At 40.1% G+C, this 17,772-nt stretch overlaps 1 protein-coding gene across 2 annotated transcripts in view; it reads left to right on the forward strand.

The window, feature by feature from the left end:
- The window catches only part of Gpalpp1 (GPALPP motifs containing 1), a 30,680-nt gene that overhangs the window by 10,114 nt on the left and 2,794 nt on the right, over positions 1-17,772 (forward strand). For both annotated transcript variants that reach the window (XM_005409079.2, XM_005409080.2), the window contains exons 6-8: positions 421-585; positions 9,106-9,204; positions 11,040-11,258. In XM_005409079.2, coding sequence (XP_005409136.1) covers positions 421-585; positions 9,106-9,204; positions 11,040-11,258 — 483 coding nt within the window. The remainder of the gene's footprint in view (positions 1-420; positions 586-9,105; positions 9,205-11,039; positions 11,259-17,772) is intronic.

Genomic DNA, 17,772 nt, shown 5'->3' on the forward strand with positions numbered 1-17,772 from the left:
GTAGTTCATGCTGACCTTGAACTCACTATGTGGTCCAGGCTGGCCTTGAACTTGTGGCTGTCCTTGAACTTGTGCCTGTCCTCTTACCTCAGCCTCCAGAGTGATGGCATGCACCACCACACCCGTTTATATATGTATACATATATACATATTAATTTAGGAGTTATATAATCCAGAAACTGTAAAGGAAAAGATCAGCAAATTTGTCTGCTAAAAGTATTCCGTATGGCAAAAGATAGTCAAAAGAATAACAAATTGGGTGAAAGGATATGACAACTATAATGCTTAAAACATCAGTCCTTTCTGTTAAAGTCTTAAGTAAATTTAAAACCCCAAATGAGAAATACAGTTGTTTGTACCATATTTATTTATTATATGTATAAAACATGTGTGTTTTAAACTTTTTTATTTCTCGTAAAGGCTTCATCTAAACCAATTGTAAGAGAATCATGGATGACTGAGCTTCCTCCAGAAATGAAAGACTTTGGTCTTGGGCCAAGGACCTTTAAAAGAAGAGCTGAAGACAAATCCGGAGACCGATCAGTCTGGACAGATACTCCAGCTGACAGGGAAAGGAAAGCTAAGGTGTTTGTATGTTTTTGTTTGTGTTGGCTCAATTTTGAAAACATAAAAGACAAAATTATTTAAAGATACTAATTTTTGAAATGAATGTTTCCAAAGGAAAATGCATATTTTTTTTTTCCTCTTGAAGAAAAGTTATGAGGAAAGAAAGTCACACCATTTGCCTACTATTTTCCAATAAGTCTCCTCATTTAAACTTCAAGAAAGTCCTAAGATACAGGTTTACTGACTTTTAATTTTTTTTTTTAGCACATGTTTGCAATACAGATTATTTACATTTCTTAAGTGCAGAGTTGGTACATTTACTTTTATTTTATTTTTTTGTTCTTGTTACTTTTGAGACAGGGCCTTGCTATGTAATTCAGGCTGACCTTGAACTCACTGTGTATACTGAGCTGGTCTCAAACTCATGGCAATCCTCCTGTGCAAGACCACCAAGGCAGGCAGAGTTTAAGCAACATGCCACAGTCTATTGCAGACTGGGCACAATCGGGCCAAGGTGAAAAAGACCATTGGCCCCAACCAAGGGGTGAGAGCATGTTTTATAGGAGAGTTTAGGTGCGGGAGGAGACACTACTGACGGGGGTACAAAATTTGGGGTCTCTGAGTAGGGGGCCTGGGGCTGGCTGATAGACAGGGCAGTGTTGGGTACAGGAGGGTGCTGGTGGGCACAACATGTCTCTTGTGGTTTTTCTCAGAATCACTCTCTGCAGGTTGAGCTGCGAGGGGAAGCTGGTAACTTCCTGTTAATGCTGTGCACCTACAGGTGTGAATAACAGGTTTTTCTCTCCTAGCTGGTTGGGGGTCTGGTTCAGAGACCTGACGTTCCTGTCTGTTGTGTTATAGAAAAAGAAGAGGGTTAGGGAGTATAGCTTCTCAGGACTTCTTTAGGTGTGACTGGGGGCTGCATAGGCATCCTAGAAAAGAGAGACAGAAAAAATGAGAGGGAGAGGGGCTGAGCTGGTGGCAAATTGACAGGGTATTGGATCCAGGTGAGGCGACAGCGTTCTAGGAACATGATGATCTTTGGTTCTTGCTACAGGTCAGCTTGGAATTCATGTGGAACAGTGGTATAATGGGCTGTCAGTCAAAGCTGTCTGGATGTTATGGATCAGATCTGTCCTTGGATGAAATCTGTTAAGAGTCTAACTATACAAAGTCCAAACAATAACGGCAGAAAGACTGGGACCAGGGGCCTGAATATGGGGAGAAGCCTGGATGTCCAACCTGTTTGGAAAAGACCTTTACCTTAACCCATAGTGAAGCCACCCTTTGCCTGTTCTTTGAGTCTGGCAGCTTGGTCCCAGAGACTCTGGACTGTCTGATGAGTAGAATCTGACCTGTTGACATAGAAGCAGCATTCCCCTCTGAGGAAGATGCAGGTGCCCCCTTTTTCTGCAGTGAGTAGATCCAGGGTGTGGCAGTTCTGGAGGGCCACCCCAGGTGGGGAATCTACTTTTTTTTGTAAGGCCAGGGTATAATTGGAAATCTTTCCAAGCCCCTCAGACATTTGTTCTGAAAGCTGTTAGAGGACTGTGGTGGAGACAGCTACCCCTGCAACTCCTGTCCCCATGCCTGCAGAGACTCCAAGGCCTACCAGTAGGGGTATGAGTATTGGGGCTTATGGGCATCATCTGAGAGGGGTCTGCACAGGGAGCGGGAGCTCAATTTGCCTAGGGGCTATATGTATTTTGAGGGCCAGGAATACCAGGGTACATGTTCCAGTCCAGTTTGTGGGCAGACAGATAAGTGGAGGTTCCACAAAGCCAGAAAACCCTGGATGTGTTTAGGCAGAAAACATGCATTATTTAAGTGTTTTTATGTTAGAATCCTCTTTTTGCCATTGTCCCATGATGGTGGCAAGTACAGCCCCCATAAAAGGAGAGCTGAGCCTGGACGGTCCTTTTGGGTGGCACCTTGGGGTTTTATCCTGCCAGTGTAAGATAAATCTTACCTTGTCAACAAGCCATTGGGAGCAGTTCTTTAGGTTGGGCAGTAGGAGGAATTGGGTAGGGGTGGTGTCCCAGTGTGGTGTTTGGCCAGCAAGTATGGGTGAGCTGCTGGAATAGACCACTGTGGAAATTTGAAATGTGGAAGTTGGGGGAGGTGAGCAGAACCAAGAGTTTACATTTATGAATTTGTTTGTTTCTATGCTTGGGGGTCCTGACATTCTGAATTGGACTGAGTCAAGTGTTGTGTTCTTGTGGTCATGGGGACAGTGAAAGTGTAAAGTTGCATTTAGAGGGAAGTAAGTATCGTAGGGGTACTCCTGGGGAGCCCCTTCTACAGAGGCGTATGGTGGCCTGTGAAAAGATTTTTGTGTCTGTGGCTATTGGTCCTGTAATGTGATGGCGTTTTGGTGTGCTGGGGCCCATGAGGATGGCGTCCTGTAGGCTTCAGTAACCCAGTGTGCCTCAAAAGTGGGAAACCAGACAGACTCAGCCATGGCCCATGTTGAAGGGGGATGAGTGTACCCTCAGTGAACCAGGTCAAAGCAGAGAGGCAAATCCAGCAACTTGTGCCAGCATGGTTGGGAGTGGTTTAGTAGGGACTAGGCCAACTTTATAGTCTTATTGAGGTGGGAGAGTAGCTCAGGGGATTGTCTGGGCCTAGGGCTAAATTTGGACTCTGGGTAGTTGGGGCAGGGGCGTATGTGTCATTCTGGGCCTGAGATAGAAGATGCATAGCAGGGTAATTAGGAGCCTGATCAGCAGGAGGGAGGTGATGGTGAGAAAACTCCCTCAGGCAAGGCATAGCTCAGATGGAGCCATTGGGGTGTAGGTGGCAGGGGAGGATAGTGCCTGAGAGTGCACAAGGGAACAAGTATCAGTCTCATGAAAAAAGGAAGACACCTGATAAGAGGCACCTTTTTGTGGTGTTCCAGTCAGTTGGTGCCACTGAAGCCGGACCTGGGGCGAATATGAGCAAGGGGCATGAATGTGATTAGGAAGGGGAGATGGCCACACATGGAGTAATCTAGGCGGAGGATGAGTAGGAAAGTGAAAAGATGGATAGGGAGAAGCCACGGGCTCCTTGGAAGACATCTCCCAAGGGGTTGGCTTCTGGGGTACTACAGGGGCCCAGACGAAAGGAGGGCAGTATAGCAGCTCGAAGGGGTTATAGCCAGTGGGTTCGAGGGGAGCTTCCCTGAGTCTGAGATGCAGGGGAATAGGGAGCAGGGATGTGTAATATCTTCTTAGATGTAGGGAGAACTTCATGAGTTGGGCCTTAATTAAGTTATTGGCTTTTTCTGCTCTTCCTGAGGATTTGGTCCTGTAGGAGGTGTGGAGTGTCCAGTTTACTCCGAGAGACTCGGAGACCTTTGGGTTATTTGATCAGTAAAAGCCGGCCCATTGTCTGATTGGACTGAGGTGGAGAGATCAAGTCAAGGGATGATATTTGAGTGCAACCTTCCAGGAGGGGGCTCAAGTGAGAGGCTGAAGTAAGTGGCTGAGGGGTTTGTAACGTATGTGAAAGCTGTCATGGAGGGAGGAGAGAATCTGATGAGTCTGGGAGGTGAGAAGGAGATATTTTCCTTGGTCAAGGAACCATCCTTCTGAGGTGGGGAGTGTCTGGTACTACGAGTGCTCTTCTGTGGAATAGTTGGGGTGATGCCCGTCAGGGAGAGGTATTGTCCCTGTGGAACAGGTGGAGTGCTGGCAGAGGCAGCAGCCTGCCCCCTTGGCTGTCTGGTTTGCAAAAGAGTTTTCTTGTGTTATGGGTCTGTGGGTTTTTGGTGTCCCTTACAGTGAATCACTCCTGCCTGGGCAGGCAGGAGGGCTGCCCCCAGGAGTGCCTTCATTAGGTGTGAATTAATGGTAGGGGATCCCCTGGTGGTGAGAAATCCTCTTTCAGCCCATATTGCTGCATGGTTGTGAAGGATGTGAAAAGAGTATTTTGAGTCTGTGTAGATATTAACTCTGCTTTCTTTTCCTAGGGTGAGGGCTGGGGTCAGTGTATGAGTTCGACCTGTGGTGAGGTGGTGTAGGGGTGAGCTTGGGCGTCAATTACCGTGTCAATTGTAACTGTAGCATATCCCACCCTGGCCACAGAAGCAGCTGTTCTTTGCAAGAGCTGCCATCTATGCAGCAGGTGTGTTGTGGGCTCTATGTGGAAGGTTTGAGATGTGAGGGAAGAGCCTGGTGTGTCAGTGTGTGAATGGTAGGCAGTTGGTCTCCCAAGCAGGTGCCCATTGTCTTTCGTCTATGTGAGTGGGATGGGATGGGGGGTGAGGAGGGGAGAACAGGAGGCGATGGGCATTGGGTAGTACTGGGGATAGTTAGGGTAGTGGACAGGTTTGTTAAGATGGCTGCTGAAGGGCTGGGATTTAGCTCAGCGGCACAGCGCCTGCCTGGCAAGCACAAGGTCGTGAGTTCAATTCCTGGTACCAGAAGAAGAATAAAATAAAATAAAAGGATGGCTCCTGAAGAGTGGGATGGGGTGGGTTGTGATGACCAGGAAGGCATGGGAGAATATGTGGTTTGCAGTGGACAGAGGAACGGGAGAGTCTTGGGAGGCCAAGATATGGAGCCATCAGTCCCCACAACAGAAACCTCAGCCAAAAGGAGCTGTCCTGGGAAAGAAGGGAGGGTGGAATAGGTCACCTGTGTCCATTAGGAACGAAACGGTCTTACCTTCCACCTTAAGATTTACCCGAAGTTTGGCAGCTATGATGGTCCAGGGGGCATCTGAGACTGTCAGTCATCAGAGGCCCAACCCATGAGGTCAGAGAGAACCGGGTTGTCCTGTGGGGTGCCCTGGGAGGGGACCCCCGTAGCAATCCTGGTTGCACAGTGCAGTCTGACTTGCAGTGAGGACCCCCACTCATGGGACATGAGGGCTTGGGAGGGGGTCTGGGTTTGGGCATTCTTTCGCCCAGTGGCCTGACTGTTGACACTTAAAACGGTCCCATAAGGGTGGATCCCCTCTTTGTGCCCCTGGACATTTTGTTGGCATCCTCTTTGGGTTTGGGGTTTCTTAGAGTGGAGGCAAGTAACTGCAAGTCAGAGATGGATTGCTGGCAGGAAGCCTCATTTTGGTTATTGTAGATCTTGAAGGCCTGGGAAATTGATTCCTGTTGTGGGGTTTGAGGGCCTGTCTCAATTTTTTGGAGCTTCTTTGCCAATGTCAGGAGTAGATTGAGTGGTAAAATGCATTTTGAGAATCAGTTGTCCTTCTGGGCTTTCTGGATTGAGGGTAGTATATTTTCTTAGGGTGGTTGCCATTCGGGACATACACTGAGCCAGATTTTCATCCTTTTTTTTTTAATCCTTTTTTTTTGAGTAATCTCCTTAAGTTTGTCATAATTGACTGACTTGTGGGCTGCTTTTTTTAGTCCCTCCACAAGGCAAGTGATCATGTAATTTCTTGTCCTATTTAGCAGAGTAGGTTCCTTCCTCATCTCTTTGGTTAAAGTCCCAGTGGCGTCTGGCCTGGGGAACAGCTGGGGACCATCCCCAGTAAGAGCCCGGTCCGGCCCAGTCATTGGCATATGCTCAGGCTAGGGTCCGGGCCTGTTCTCCTTCCTCATCATCCCACAGAAGGGCATAGGTTTGAGCTCGGTATCGAAACTCTTGGATATAGCTGCAGGAGTCAGACAGAAAGGATCCAAGGTGAGGAGCAATTGGAGATCACTGAGGGAGCAGGGAACATGGACCTGGACAGTGCCCTCTGCGCCCGCGACCTTGCAGAGAGGGAGCTGGGCAGCAGGGGTTGAAGGGCCAAAGCGGAGGCCAGAGCAGTGTGGGGGGAATGGGAAGAGAGGTGGGGTGTGTGCAGGAAGGTGTGGGATGCGGGGTTGTCCAGGAGAAACAGGGAGAGTGAGGGGTGAGGCTGGGGAAGCTGGTGGGTGATTGGCAGCTGGAGGGGCCCCAATTGGAGGAAGAAGTCCCAGCACGTTGCTTAAACTCTGCCTGTCTCAGTGAGCTCCGCTGTGCCTCAGTTTACTCTAACAAATAGAAAGTTGAGGTGAAGTAATACTTAAAGGCAGAAGAGACCACAGAGGAGAGGGTATGTGCATGAGCCACAGATATTGAAAGGCTAGTGTTAGCGTATCTGTCCTTTCTTCACTGATTTGTATAATGATGATGTCACCAGGGCATGTACTTTTACACTAATGATGTGTCTCCGTCACTGTCTTCATCATTGGGACGTGGTACCTGACATCAACAAATTAAGTGAGGAGAGGTTTGTTTTGACTTATGTTTAGAAGTTTCAGTCCTTATGTGATTGGCTGTCTCCAGCAGAAGCAGCGTGGTAGAAGTGTCTGGCAGAGCAAACCTGCTCCGGCATGGCCCTGGAGAAGCAGAGAACAAGTCAAGGAAAGAACTGGGAGGGGAGACAGACCCTCGCCAGTCTCGCCCACACTGACCTTCCTTTTCTCGTTAGAACACACTTTCTAACAGCAAGTCAGCTGTACTTCTCCACAATTCAGTCACCCCAGAACGTGAGATTGTGAGGGCCATTTTAGATCTAAACCATACATATTACAACTTCTAGAATTTCACCTTTTAGGGGTGTCTCCAAAAAGACAATTCCCTTGCTTACGTAGACTTTTTATTTGTAGGTCTTGTTTGGCTTCTCACTATAGGTTAGTATAGATGACTACCCTACGGCTACATGTGCAGGGAATCATCCGCAGAGGAAACACCAGTTAAAAAGGGCACAAATGGAAACCAGCAGTACGGTTCGAACTTCAGTCATTTTCATCCCTGTGACTGAGATCTTTACCCCCGGTTGTTCTCAGTGCTGAAAACTTTTCCTCAGTGCTAACAGTGGACTTATAGGAGGATTATTAATACCTCTTAAGTTTTGTGTAATTCCATATTACAGTATGGTACCACAGACATGTCAGAAATGATATAATATTGTAATGCTATTCATTTGTTCTGTCTTTGCGCCTATGTAAAGTTCATGACTAATTTTGTAACAGATCTCAGTCAGATTTCCTTCTTAATGTTTTCTCCGTTCGCTTTATCATTTTACATTTGATTTCGCAATGTAACATCTCTCATACCTCTCATTTTCCTTTAGCCAACATGACCTACAAGAAATGATTGTTTATTAGAAAGAAATGAAAAAGTTTTCATAAGTTAATAAACGAAATCTATGTGTCTTCACCTCCAAGTCTTGACAAGATCTAATAGCACATGACTCTTTTGTGTCTGTTGTTAAAGGGTCAAGTTTACATCTCCATTTTAACATAACATAATTTTTCTCTTAATATTTACAAGTAAAAACATACGTTTTTTTAGCCAGTTGTGCTGGCACATGCCTGTAATCCCAGTACTTGGGAGGCTGAGGCAGGAGGATTGACGTAAATTCAAGGCCAGCCTGGTCTACAGAAGCAAGTTCAAGGCCAGCCTGTACTACATAGTGAGACATTGCCTCAAAAAAAAAAACAAAAAATGAAACCATGTTTTTTGAGGAAATTTTTATGGAAAATAAAAAATGAACTATTCCAATATTTTTAACATACTTTATTAAATACAGGTTGTTTTAGTCCATATTAAGATTAAAATTGTTATGAAAGTCTTGTTGGTTTTCCTAATCAAACGACAACATAAAAATATGCCTTGAAAACTGGTTTTTCAGCCATTTTTGTGTGGATCTTCCTCATCCTATATTCTATAGAATATCATTGTAACATTTTTTCTGATTACCGTTTATTGAAAATTTTCCTAATTATTTCATTTTTGTATGCATGCTGTTACAAATGAAATCTTTGCTTTGTTTCAAATTCCAGTTGTCTATTGCTGATATATTTTGTATAATTATGTTGTGTAGCTTTTGTATACTTTCTAATTAGTTCCAGGATAGTTTGTTCGGTGTTTTTTACATAGAATATCATATCATCTGTGATTAAAGACAGTTGCTTTTTTGTTTTGTGTTTTCATGTGTTGGTATTGGTACTGGTGATTGAACCCAAGGCCTTTACACTGTACCACATCCCCAGAACAAAAGGTATCAGGATCAAAAGTTTAAGCCCAGCCTAAGGCAAATGAAATTTTTGAAGAGCTAAGGATGTAGGTCAGAGAGCCCTGGGTTCAATCCTCAGTCCCACATATAGATTTAAAAAAACAAAGAAAAGAAAAAATTCTTTTTTCAATACTTTTATTTCGTTTTTTCATTTTACTATTTTTGTTTTTTTTATTTTTTTTTCATTCTATTATTTTTGAAAACAGATAATTAAGGGTTTTTTGTAAACCATATTTTCACTGCTATATCTCAGCATTGTTCATCAAAACTCAGGTCCTAAGTTCAATAAATAGTTAAGTGATTGCAGTTAAATGATTAAGTAAACTTTTTGTTTTATTTTGTTTGTTTCCTTATTTGCAGGAAAACCATAGGCTAAATCACTAACTGATTCCTTATCAAGAATATAAATGTTTCTGACCAGAAAGAATTTAATGAGCCTGATGGAGTTTAGTCTCTTATTAAGTAATCTGAGTAAAAATAATATTTCTTTCATATTTGATCATAATTGTGTGCTTCAGTGATTTGTTATCTATGTCCATTCCTCAGGAGACACAAGAAGCAAAGAAGTCACTTGATAAGAAGGATGAGGAATATATATTTTCAGGAAGAGATAAGAGATTGGCTGAGCAGGTGTCCTTATACAATGTAAGAAAATAAAATATATAATCTCTTGTTTTTCTTTTATTTCTCATCTCCTTTTTTGTTTCTCTTTTCTATGACTACCTGTTTGCCCGAGGCATTCCCTATATATATATAAGTTCTGAAATATACATAACTCTGTTGTGTGTGTATGTATATGTACATGTATGTACAATGTCCTCCTGTGTATTTGATATGTTTTCAGTTTGTGTTTTACCTGTCATCAGAAATTCAATTACTAGAGATCGATAGCACTTGCTCAGAAAGCAGGAGCTCTGCTAACTCCTGCGTGTGTCTTTCTGTACGAAATACGGTGCTGCCGCCCCAGCATTGCTTACTGCTTTGTTTAGTGCTCACTGAGCTCCCTTGATTTCTTTGTTCTCAAGTGTATCCTTTGACATAGGCAGGGCCTTAAGAAGTAAATGTTAAGCAAAAGTTGTTCTTTTTTTCATTGCCACGTACATCAATATATCTGATTTCCAAACATTCTAAAAGCCAAAATATTTATCTCTAAAAGACACTACACTCTTGAAAAATATGTTCAAGACAGAATGACACAAAGCCCTTGTGGGTTTGCTGTTAATTGATTAAAGGAAGTTTTGTTCTTTCCAGCTTTTCAGACTTCTTTTAGATGCTCGTGAGATTTTGCTTTCTCAGATACTATTCTATAATCTCTACAGCTATGAAGAAAAATGGGGCACCTTTACAAGATGCTTTAGAGGGCAGCTCAGTTTTAAGAAAGATTACATGAAAAAGCTGAGAATTATGGGTAGGTAAACCTTAAAAATTACCCAGGCCTTCGTACGCCGTGGAAAGGCTACTGGCCTGTACCACTGTTCCACCCTCTTCTGTTTCTTCCATCCCAGGCCATTCTATCCTTTGCCTTACTCAGTGCTCAGAGCTTTGTATGAATCTTCAATTTATTTTTTAAAACAGGGTCTCACTATATAGTTCAAGCTGGCCTTGAACTCACTGTGTGTTTGAGGCTAGCCTCAGCCTCCCAAGTGCTGTGCTTATAGGTGTATGCCACTACACTTGGCTGAATTTTCAGTGTATTAAACCAGTTTCCTTTACTCATACCTTGTCTTAGTAGATATATCTGAAAATGTAAATACCTACCCTACCTAATAAGAAAGAAAATATTAGAGGGGTGAGAGAAAGAAAAGAAAACTGAATGGACAAAAATTTCTTGTAGCTTATGGAGCATGCCAGCATCTGCACAATCCCTGAATTTGGCACTTTACTCTTGCTCTCCTTTTCCACTGTTGTTTCGTCAGTGCTTTCCCTTCTGTGTACCATTTAGGATTCAGGAACTGGTCCATCCATGAAGTAAGAGTATAGTGGCTCTCCTCTCCTCTCACACCCATGTGCTTGGTTTGTACTGTTTGTTTGTTTGTACTGGGGACTGAATCCAGGCCTTCCACATACTAGGCAATTGCCCTACCATTGAACCCCATCCCCACCCTCTAGTTTGTAATTTTGTTAGTATTTATGTATAAGTGACTGGAATGCTTTTCATTAAGATTATTTGAGTATTTGTTTCTTCTCTATTTTAATCTGTTTTTAATGCATGGCATATAGTTAGTAGATACCTTGTTTTGCTTGAACTTGCCTCTGATACGTGTTTTTGTCATAGATGCTGTCTTGGATTTGGAAAAACAGGTTGGGGTTTGAAAATAGCCTTCCTTACTGTACATTGTTGTCTAATTTGCTGCCCCATGATCAAATTCTGTCAATAGTGTATATTGACAAATGTATACTGTCATATGTACATACAATATGTCATACATACAATATGTGTACATATTGTATATGTATATTGTTTCTGCTCTTCTTTTTAGGAATCAAAAAGATCAGAATCTCTTATGGACATTCATCATAAAAAATTAAAGAGCAAGGCCACTGAAGATAAAAATAAGCCCCAAGAGAGAATACCATTTGACCGTGATAAGGATCTCAAGGTTAATCGATTTGATGATGCTCAGAAAAAAGCCCTAATAAAGAAATCTAGAGAACTGAACACCAGATTTTCACATGGCAAAGGCAGTATGTTTTTATAAGTAAGTATATGTCTGTAGGGTATATATTCATACTCCTCAACTTGAACCTTTCTTGAACCTGTCTATAATAATTATATACTAAAAATATTTGCTTTTATAATAAATTATAAGCCTACATTTTTTAAATAAGTAACTGCGATTGTTGAAAAATCAGCCTTATGTGATTTTTTTAAAATGTAGTCGGCTAGAGAAATATCCTTGCCCTCAGGCATTGCTATTAAAAATGTTAAAATAAAAGTTTCATTTAAGAGAAATAACAAAGTGTGAAGACTGAATATGCATGCTTTATTAAAGAATGAAGGAAGGAGGTTTGCTAGTAGTTTTTTATTTTGTTAATGAGATCACAATTAGAAAATGTTCATTTCTTTGGAAGGCTGTCTTAAATTTTGTTTAAATCATACACCATTCATCCATAGCCCAATCTGACTAGGTTATTAGTGATAAAGGAATTGTATAAGGGCTGAGGTTGCTTCTTAAAATATTTGTGACTTTTTAATTGTATGAAACCTACATCAGTGTTCAAATGTGACTTTAAAGGAAAATACAGTCAAAGTTAGAAATGTTTTCCAACAACTGAATTCTCTTACTCTTATCTCAGGGGATTCCCATGTAGAACGAAGAAAAGTTGAAGAATATTCTTTTATCTCTCTGTCCACCTTTCTGCCTTCATTTTTGTATATCATAATATTAAGGAATAATTTTTTTTATTTCATTACTACATGTTTGCAGTACATATAATTATATTCATAATGAGAAGTTGATACATATACATAACACATCTTAGGTCTTTTTATATTCCCTTCCCCTCCTCTCACTCCATCTCTTGGTCCCTTTATCATTTCTAAAAGATACATCTCTGTGTTTCCTATTATCCATCTTTTATTTACTCTTCAAATTATTTATACTTTGGGTTTCTTATATAAGAGAAGCCATGCAATATTTAAGCTCGTGTGTCTTATTTATTTCATTTAACTTTATGGTCCCAAGGTACATTCATTTTTCTATAAATGACTCAAATTTATCCTTCATTATGGCAGAATAGTACTCCACTGTACTATTCTGTAAAGAAATAACACATTCTCCACTGTAAAGAAAATAACACATTTTCTTTACCCATCTATTGCCAGACATACAGGCTTGCTTTCAAGGTTTAGCTGTTATGAGTTGTGCTGTTTTAGGCATGGGTATGCATGTACACTGTAGTAGGATGTCTAACTCTTTTAGGAAGATACCTAAAAGGGGAATAGCTTGGTCCAGTGGAATTTCTGTTTTTACTTTTTTGAAGAATTTCCATACTGATTTCTATGGTGGTGGTTATAGTTTATGTTCCTACCAACAGTGTGGAAGTTTCTTTCCCCCCACTGCCTTGGCAGCACTTCTTACTTGAGTTCTTGATGATGAAATCTGTGTTGCTTTAATTTGCATTTCTCTAATGGCCAGATATGTTGGACATTTTTCATGTATTTGTTGGCCATTTGTACTTCTAAGAATTATCTTAATTTCAGTTGCTCATTTCTTGACTGAGTCTTTTCTTTTGTGAGGTCTAGTATTTTTATTGCTTTACATATTCTAATGATTAGTCTTCTGTGTGAGAACAAGCTGGCAAAAAATTTTTCCCACTCTGTTGGTTGTTTGCTACCTAATTTGACATGATCCAATTCATTGATTTCTTGAGCATTAAGGGTTCTAATCAGAAAGTCTTTGCCTATGAGTATGTCTTTAAGAGTTTTACCTATTGTATCTCCCAGCAGATTGTTTCTGTTTTAATACTGTATTTAAATATTTGATAATTTTGATTTTTATTCCACATGTGGATAGTCAGTTTTCCCTCCACCATTTGATAAAGAGGCTGTCTTTCCTCTATCATATGTTTTTGGACTCTTTCACAAAGGTCATATGGCTGAGTATCAGTTTTGGCTGTATGGCCCTTTTGACAATATTGGTTCTGTAGCAACAGGAGAAATCTTTCCATTTTCTAATATCCTTTTATCTCCTTCTTCAGAGTACTATAGTTTTTGTTATACAGGGCTTTCATTTTCTTCGTTAGGTTAATTCCTAAGTATTTAATTTTTTTCTGAAACTATTATGAATATTATTATTTTTCTGAATTCTTTCTCAATGGGCTCATTATTGGTAGACACTATTGGTTTTTGTGCATTGATGTTGTATCCTGCTACCTTGCTGAATCTGTTTATTAGTTCTAGCTGACTTTTCGTGGAATTTTTTGTATCTTCTCTGTAAAGGATCACATTGTCTATGAATAAGGATAGTTAGAGTTCTTCCTTTCTTACATATATCCCTATTATTTCTGTCTCTTGTTTAATTGCTCTGGCTAAAGTTTCAAGTGCTGTATTCAACAAAAGTGATAAAATAGGGACATAAAGTTTTCTTACTCCTGATTTTAAAGGAAAAGCTTTCAGTTTTTCCCCATTTAATATGTTGTTTGCAGTAAGTTTCTCATAAATGGCTCTTATCAGAATAATATTGTGTCCTTCTATACCTATTTTCCTCAGAATCATGAACAGATGTTGGATTTTGTCAAAAAAATTTTCTATGACTATTGAGATAATATGATTTTTGTTCTTGATTGTTTATGTGGCATATTACATTTATTGATTTGCACATGTTGAATCATCCTTGCATCCCTGGAATGAAACCTGCTTTGTCATGATGTATGATCTTTTTAATGATTCGTTGCATTCTGTTTGCCAGTATCTTGTGGAGGATCTTTGAATCTATATATTCATTAAAGAGATTGGCCTATACTTTTTTTTTCAGTTGAGTCTGTCTAGCTTTATAATCCAAAGCTACTTTTGTAATGCTACCTTCCAGAAATGAGTTTGGTAATACTCCTTCCCTTTCAATTTCATTGAAAAGTTTGAGGAGTATCGACATTGGATCTTCCCTGAGCTTCTTGTAGAATTCAGTGGTGAATCCATCAGTTCCTGGGCTTTTCTTCTTTGGTAGGTTTTTATTACCACCTCCACTTGAATGCCTCTTTCTGGATTTTTCAAGGTTTCTATATGTTCTTGGTTCAGTTTTCATAACCCATATGTATGTAAGAATATTCTCATTTCTTTTGGATTCTCCAATGTATTGGAATATAAGTTTTTGAAGTAGTTCCTCATAAGCTGTGTATCAGTGATATCCATTGTGATTTCACCTTTTTCATTTCTAATTGCATTTATATGGGTCTTTTTTCCTTTTTTTTGTGAGATTGGATAAGGATTTGTTTATTTTGTTTATTCTTTTGAAGAACTACCTCTTTGATTCATTGATTCTTTATATTCTTTTTTTAATCACAATTGCATTAATTTATGCTTTGATCTTTATAATTTCCTTCCTTATATTAGCTTTGGATTTGGGTTGTTCTTGTTTTCCTAGGACTTTGCAATGGATAATTAGATTATTATTTGACCTTGTTCTATTTTTTTGATATGGGCATTCACAGCTACAAATGCTTCCCTTAGGACTCTTCCAATTGTGACCCATAGCTTCTGGTATGTTATACTGGTATTATTTGATTCTAGGAACTGTCTCATTTCTTCCTTGATTTCTTCTATGATCCATTGATTATTCAAGAAGATAGTGTTTGATCTTCATTTGTTTGTATAACTTCTTTGTTTCTTTTGCCATTGATTTCTAGTTTCTTTGGATTACCATCTTATGCATAGGAGAATTTCAGTTATGTTATTTATTTAGGTGTGATTTGTGGACTATATGGTCTATTTTGGAAAAGTCCATGTGCTTCTAAGAAGAATGTGTATTCTGTTGTTGTTGGGTAGAATACTCTTAGGTATCTATTAAGTCCATTTGTTTGAAGGTGTGGCTCAACTCTGCTATTCCTTTGTTGATTTTTTTCTTTAGTTGATCTATTTGTGGTGGTGGGAGATTGAGGTCTCCTGCTATAATTGTGTTGATGTAGATCTGATCTTTTATGTCCACTAGTGTTTGTTTTATCAAGTTGGGTATACCTGTGCCCCCCCCGCCTCACTCTTCTGAACTGCTTACCTAACCTAGTATGTTATTTCAGTAGAGGTTTTGGCATTGTTGGCTTTATTGTCTCTTTCTGGAATATCTTCAAGAATTTTTTGTGATGATGGGTTGGTGGTCTTGCATTTCTTGAGGTGCTCTTTGTCATCTTATTTCTCCATCAATTTTATTTTATTTATTTTATTTTGTTTTTTTCCAGCACCGGGAATTGAACTCATGACCTTGTGCTTGCCAGGCAGGTGCTGTGCCACTGAGCTAAATCCCCAGCCCCCTCTCCATCAATTTTGAAAGATAGCTTTGAATAATATATTAGTCCGGATTGAAAGTTGTTTTCTTCTTCTTGTTTTTCTTCTTGTTCTTCTCCTTCTCCTTTTTCTTTTGCAGCACACGGTGAGTTTTTTTTTAGTTTTTTTTAGTTTGGGTTTTGAGTTTTGGTATTTTTTAGACAGTATCTTGGTATATAATTCAAGCTGGCCTTGAACTCAGTATGTAGCCCAGGCTAGCCGTGAACTGACAGTTATCCTTCTGCCTTAGCCTCCTGAGTGCTGAGATTATAGGCGTACACCACCACACCTGGCTGGAAGTTGTTTCCTTTTAGAATGGGAAACACTTCACTCCAAACTCTCCTGGCCTTTAAGGGATGTGTTGCAAGTCTGCTGTAATTCTAATGAGATTACCTTTATAAGTGACTTAAAAGCCATAAGCTTTTAAGATTCTGTCCTTGTGTTAGACATCTACTATTTTGACTATGATGTGTCATGGAAAAGTCCTTTTCTGATTGTAACTATTTAGGGGTCTGTATACCTTGCTTATGTTTGTGTTAAATGCTTTCCCCATATGTCTTGGTTACTTTTCTCTCATTGCTGAGACAAAATGCCCAATGCCCAAAATGAAGGAAGGAAAGGTTTATTTAGCTTACAGTTTGTAGAGGTTTCAGTCCATACTGGGCTGGCTCTGAGGCAGAAGATAGCAAAGCAACAAGAGCAAAGAGGGGAACGGTGGCCTAACAGCAAGGCAGCCAGAGCAAAAGGGAGGAATCATGGCCAGCAGCCTCTTTCCCTCCCTTACATTGCAAACAGGCTACCCCCACCTAAGGGGGTGTAGCTCTCACATAATCGCCATGCCCTCCTCTTCCACAGGCTCAGGATGTATATAAAGTAAGCACCCTGGCTTCCTGCTGAGCCACTTAGCCAAACCTCTAGACTCCTCAAGTTGATACAGTGTATCAACCATGACACCATACTTCCATAGTTTTCTACAATTATTTCTGGAAAAAGTTTTTATGCCATTTGAGCTGTCTTCTGATTTTTCACTAATTCCAGCTAACTTAAATTAGCCTTCTTTGCAATATATAGCAGCTCTTGGATCCATTTTCTATGTTCTCTTAGTGTTCTTATGGAATCTTTTAGTATGTGACCATCTACATCAGCCTTATCTTCTAGTTCTGCCACTCTCCTCTCATTGGTCACTTCGGCTACCCATACTGTCAGTGATCAGTACAGACTTTTACCCCTGGATTTCTGTTTGGGACCTTTTCCTGAACTCTAGTTCTTAGCTAGATTGTGCCTGTCTGGCATTCATGTTTTGTATCTTACTTTAGTTTAGCTAGCTTTTTATTATTGTCTTCTGTAAGCTCACTGATCATTGTTTATTAAGTCCATTATTTGCCTATTTATGTCATCTTTGAGCTCACCAAGCACCTTTTGATCTGTTTTTTTTTTTTTTTATCATTTTATGTAATTCAGTTGTTTGGGCTTTAATTTCCTTTCCATCAATACCCCGTAGATAAGCTTTGCGGAGGTTAGAAGTTTATGGAGGCATTTATTGCCTTGTTTGTTCATGTTTCTCAGGTTTATGTATGTGTCTGTGTGTGTGCATATGCTGAGAGTTTCTTGTGCGTTATAGTGAAAAGACTTCGTTGCTAGTATGAGATGTCTTTAATTAGTGTCTGTTTTCTAGTGATGCACTCTGGGTGTGGCTAACTGTAGACCTTTGCCTCTGTCCCAAGATCCAACCTCTCAGTTAATTTGGGGAAGGGGGATGCAGTATAATTGGCCTAGCACCCAGTTCTCTAGAAATAGATTGCAGTACTGTTGATGACACACTAAAAGCCAATCAGTAGCAACAAATGTGCCACCCTTGGAATAGCATCAAATGCAAACGATACTGACATAACTTTTGACCAATAAAAGCTACCACTGTACCACCCTTAACAATAGAAAAGAGATCTGTAATTATAATATAGACACAAAGACAAGCTAAATATTGATATACAGTGAATATTTTCTAAATGCAAATTTATATCACTACTAACAATAGAGAAAAATACAACAATTATTACACAGCTAATTATCTAAAGATTAATAAATTGCAATAGTAGTATTAGTAAAGTTAGAGAAAGTATAAAAGGGGAGAATGAAAGTAGAGATTGAAGAATAAAGAAAAAGAAGCTGGGTGTGGTGGTGCACGCCTGTAATCCCAGCACTTGGGAGGCTGAGGCAGGAGGATCATTGCGAGTTCA

The sequence above is a fragment of the Chinchilla lanigera genome, unplaced genomic scaffold (genome assembly GCF_000276665.1).
Source record: "Chinchilla lanigera isolate Chin_1 unplaced genomic scaffold, ChiLan1.0 scaffold00117, whole genome shotgun sequence".
In the NCBI taxonomy this organism is placed as follows: Eukaryota; Metazoa; Chordata; class Mammalia; order Rodentia; family Chinchillidae; genus Chinchilla; species Chinchilla lanigera.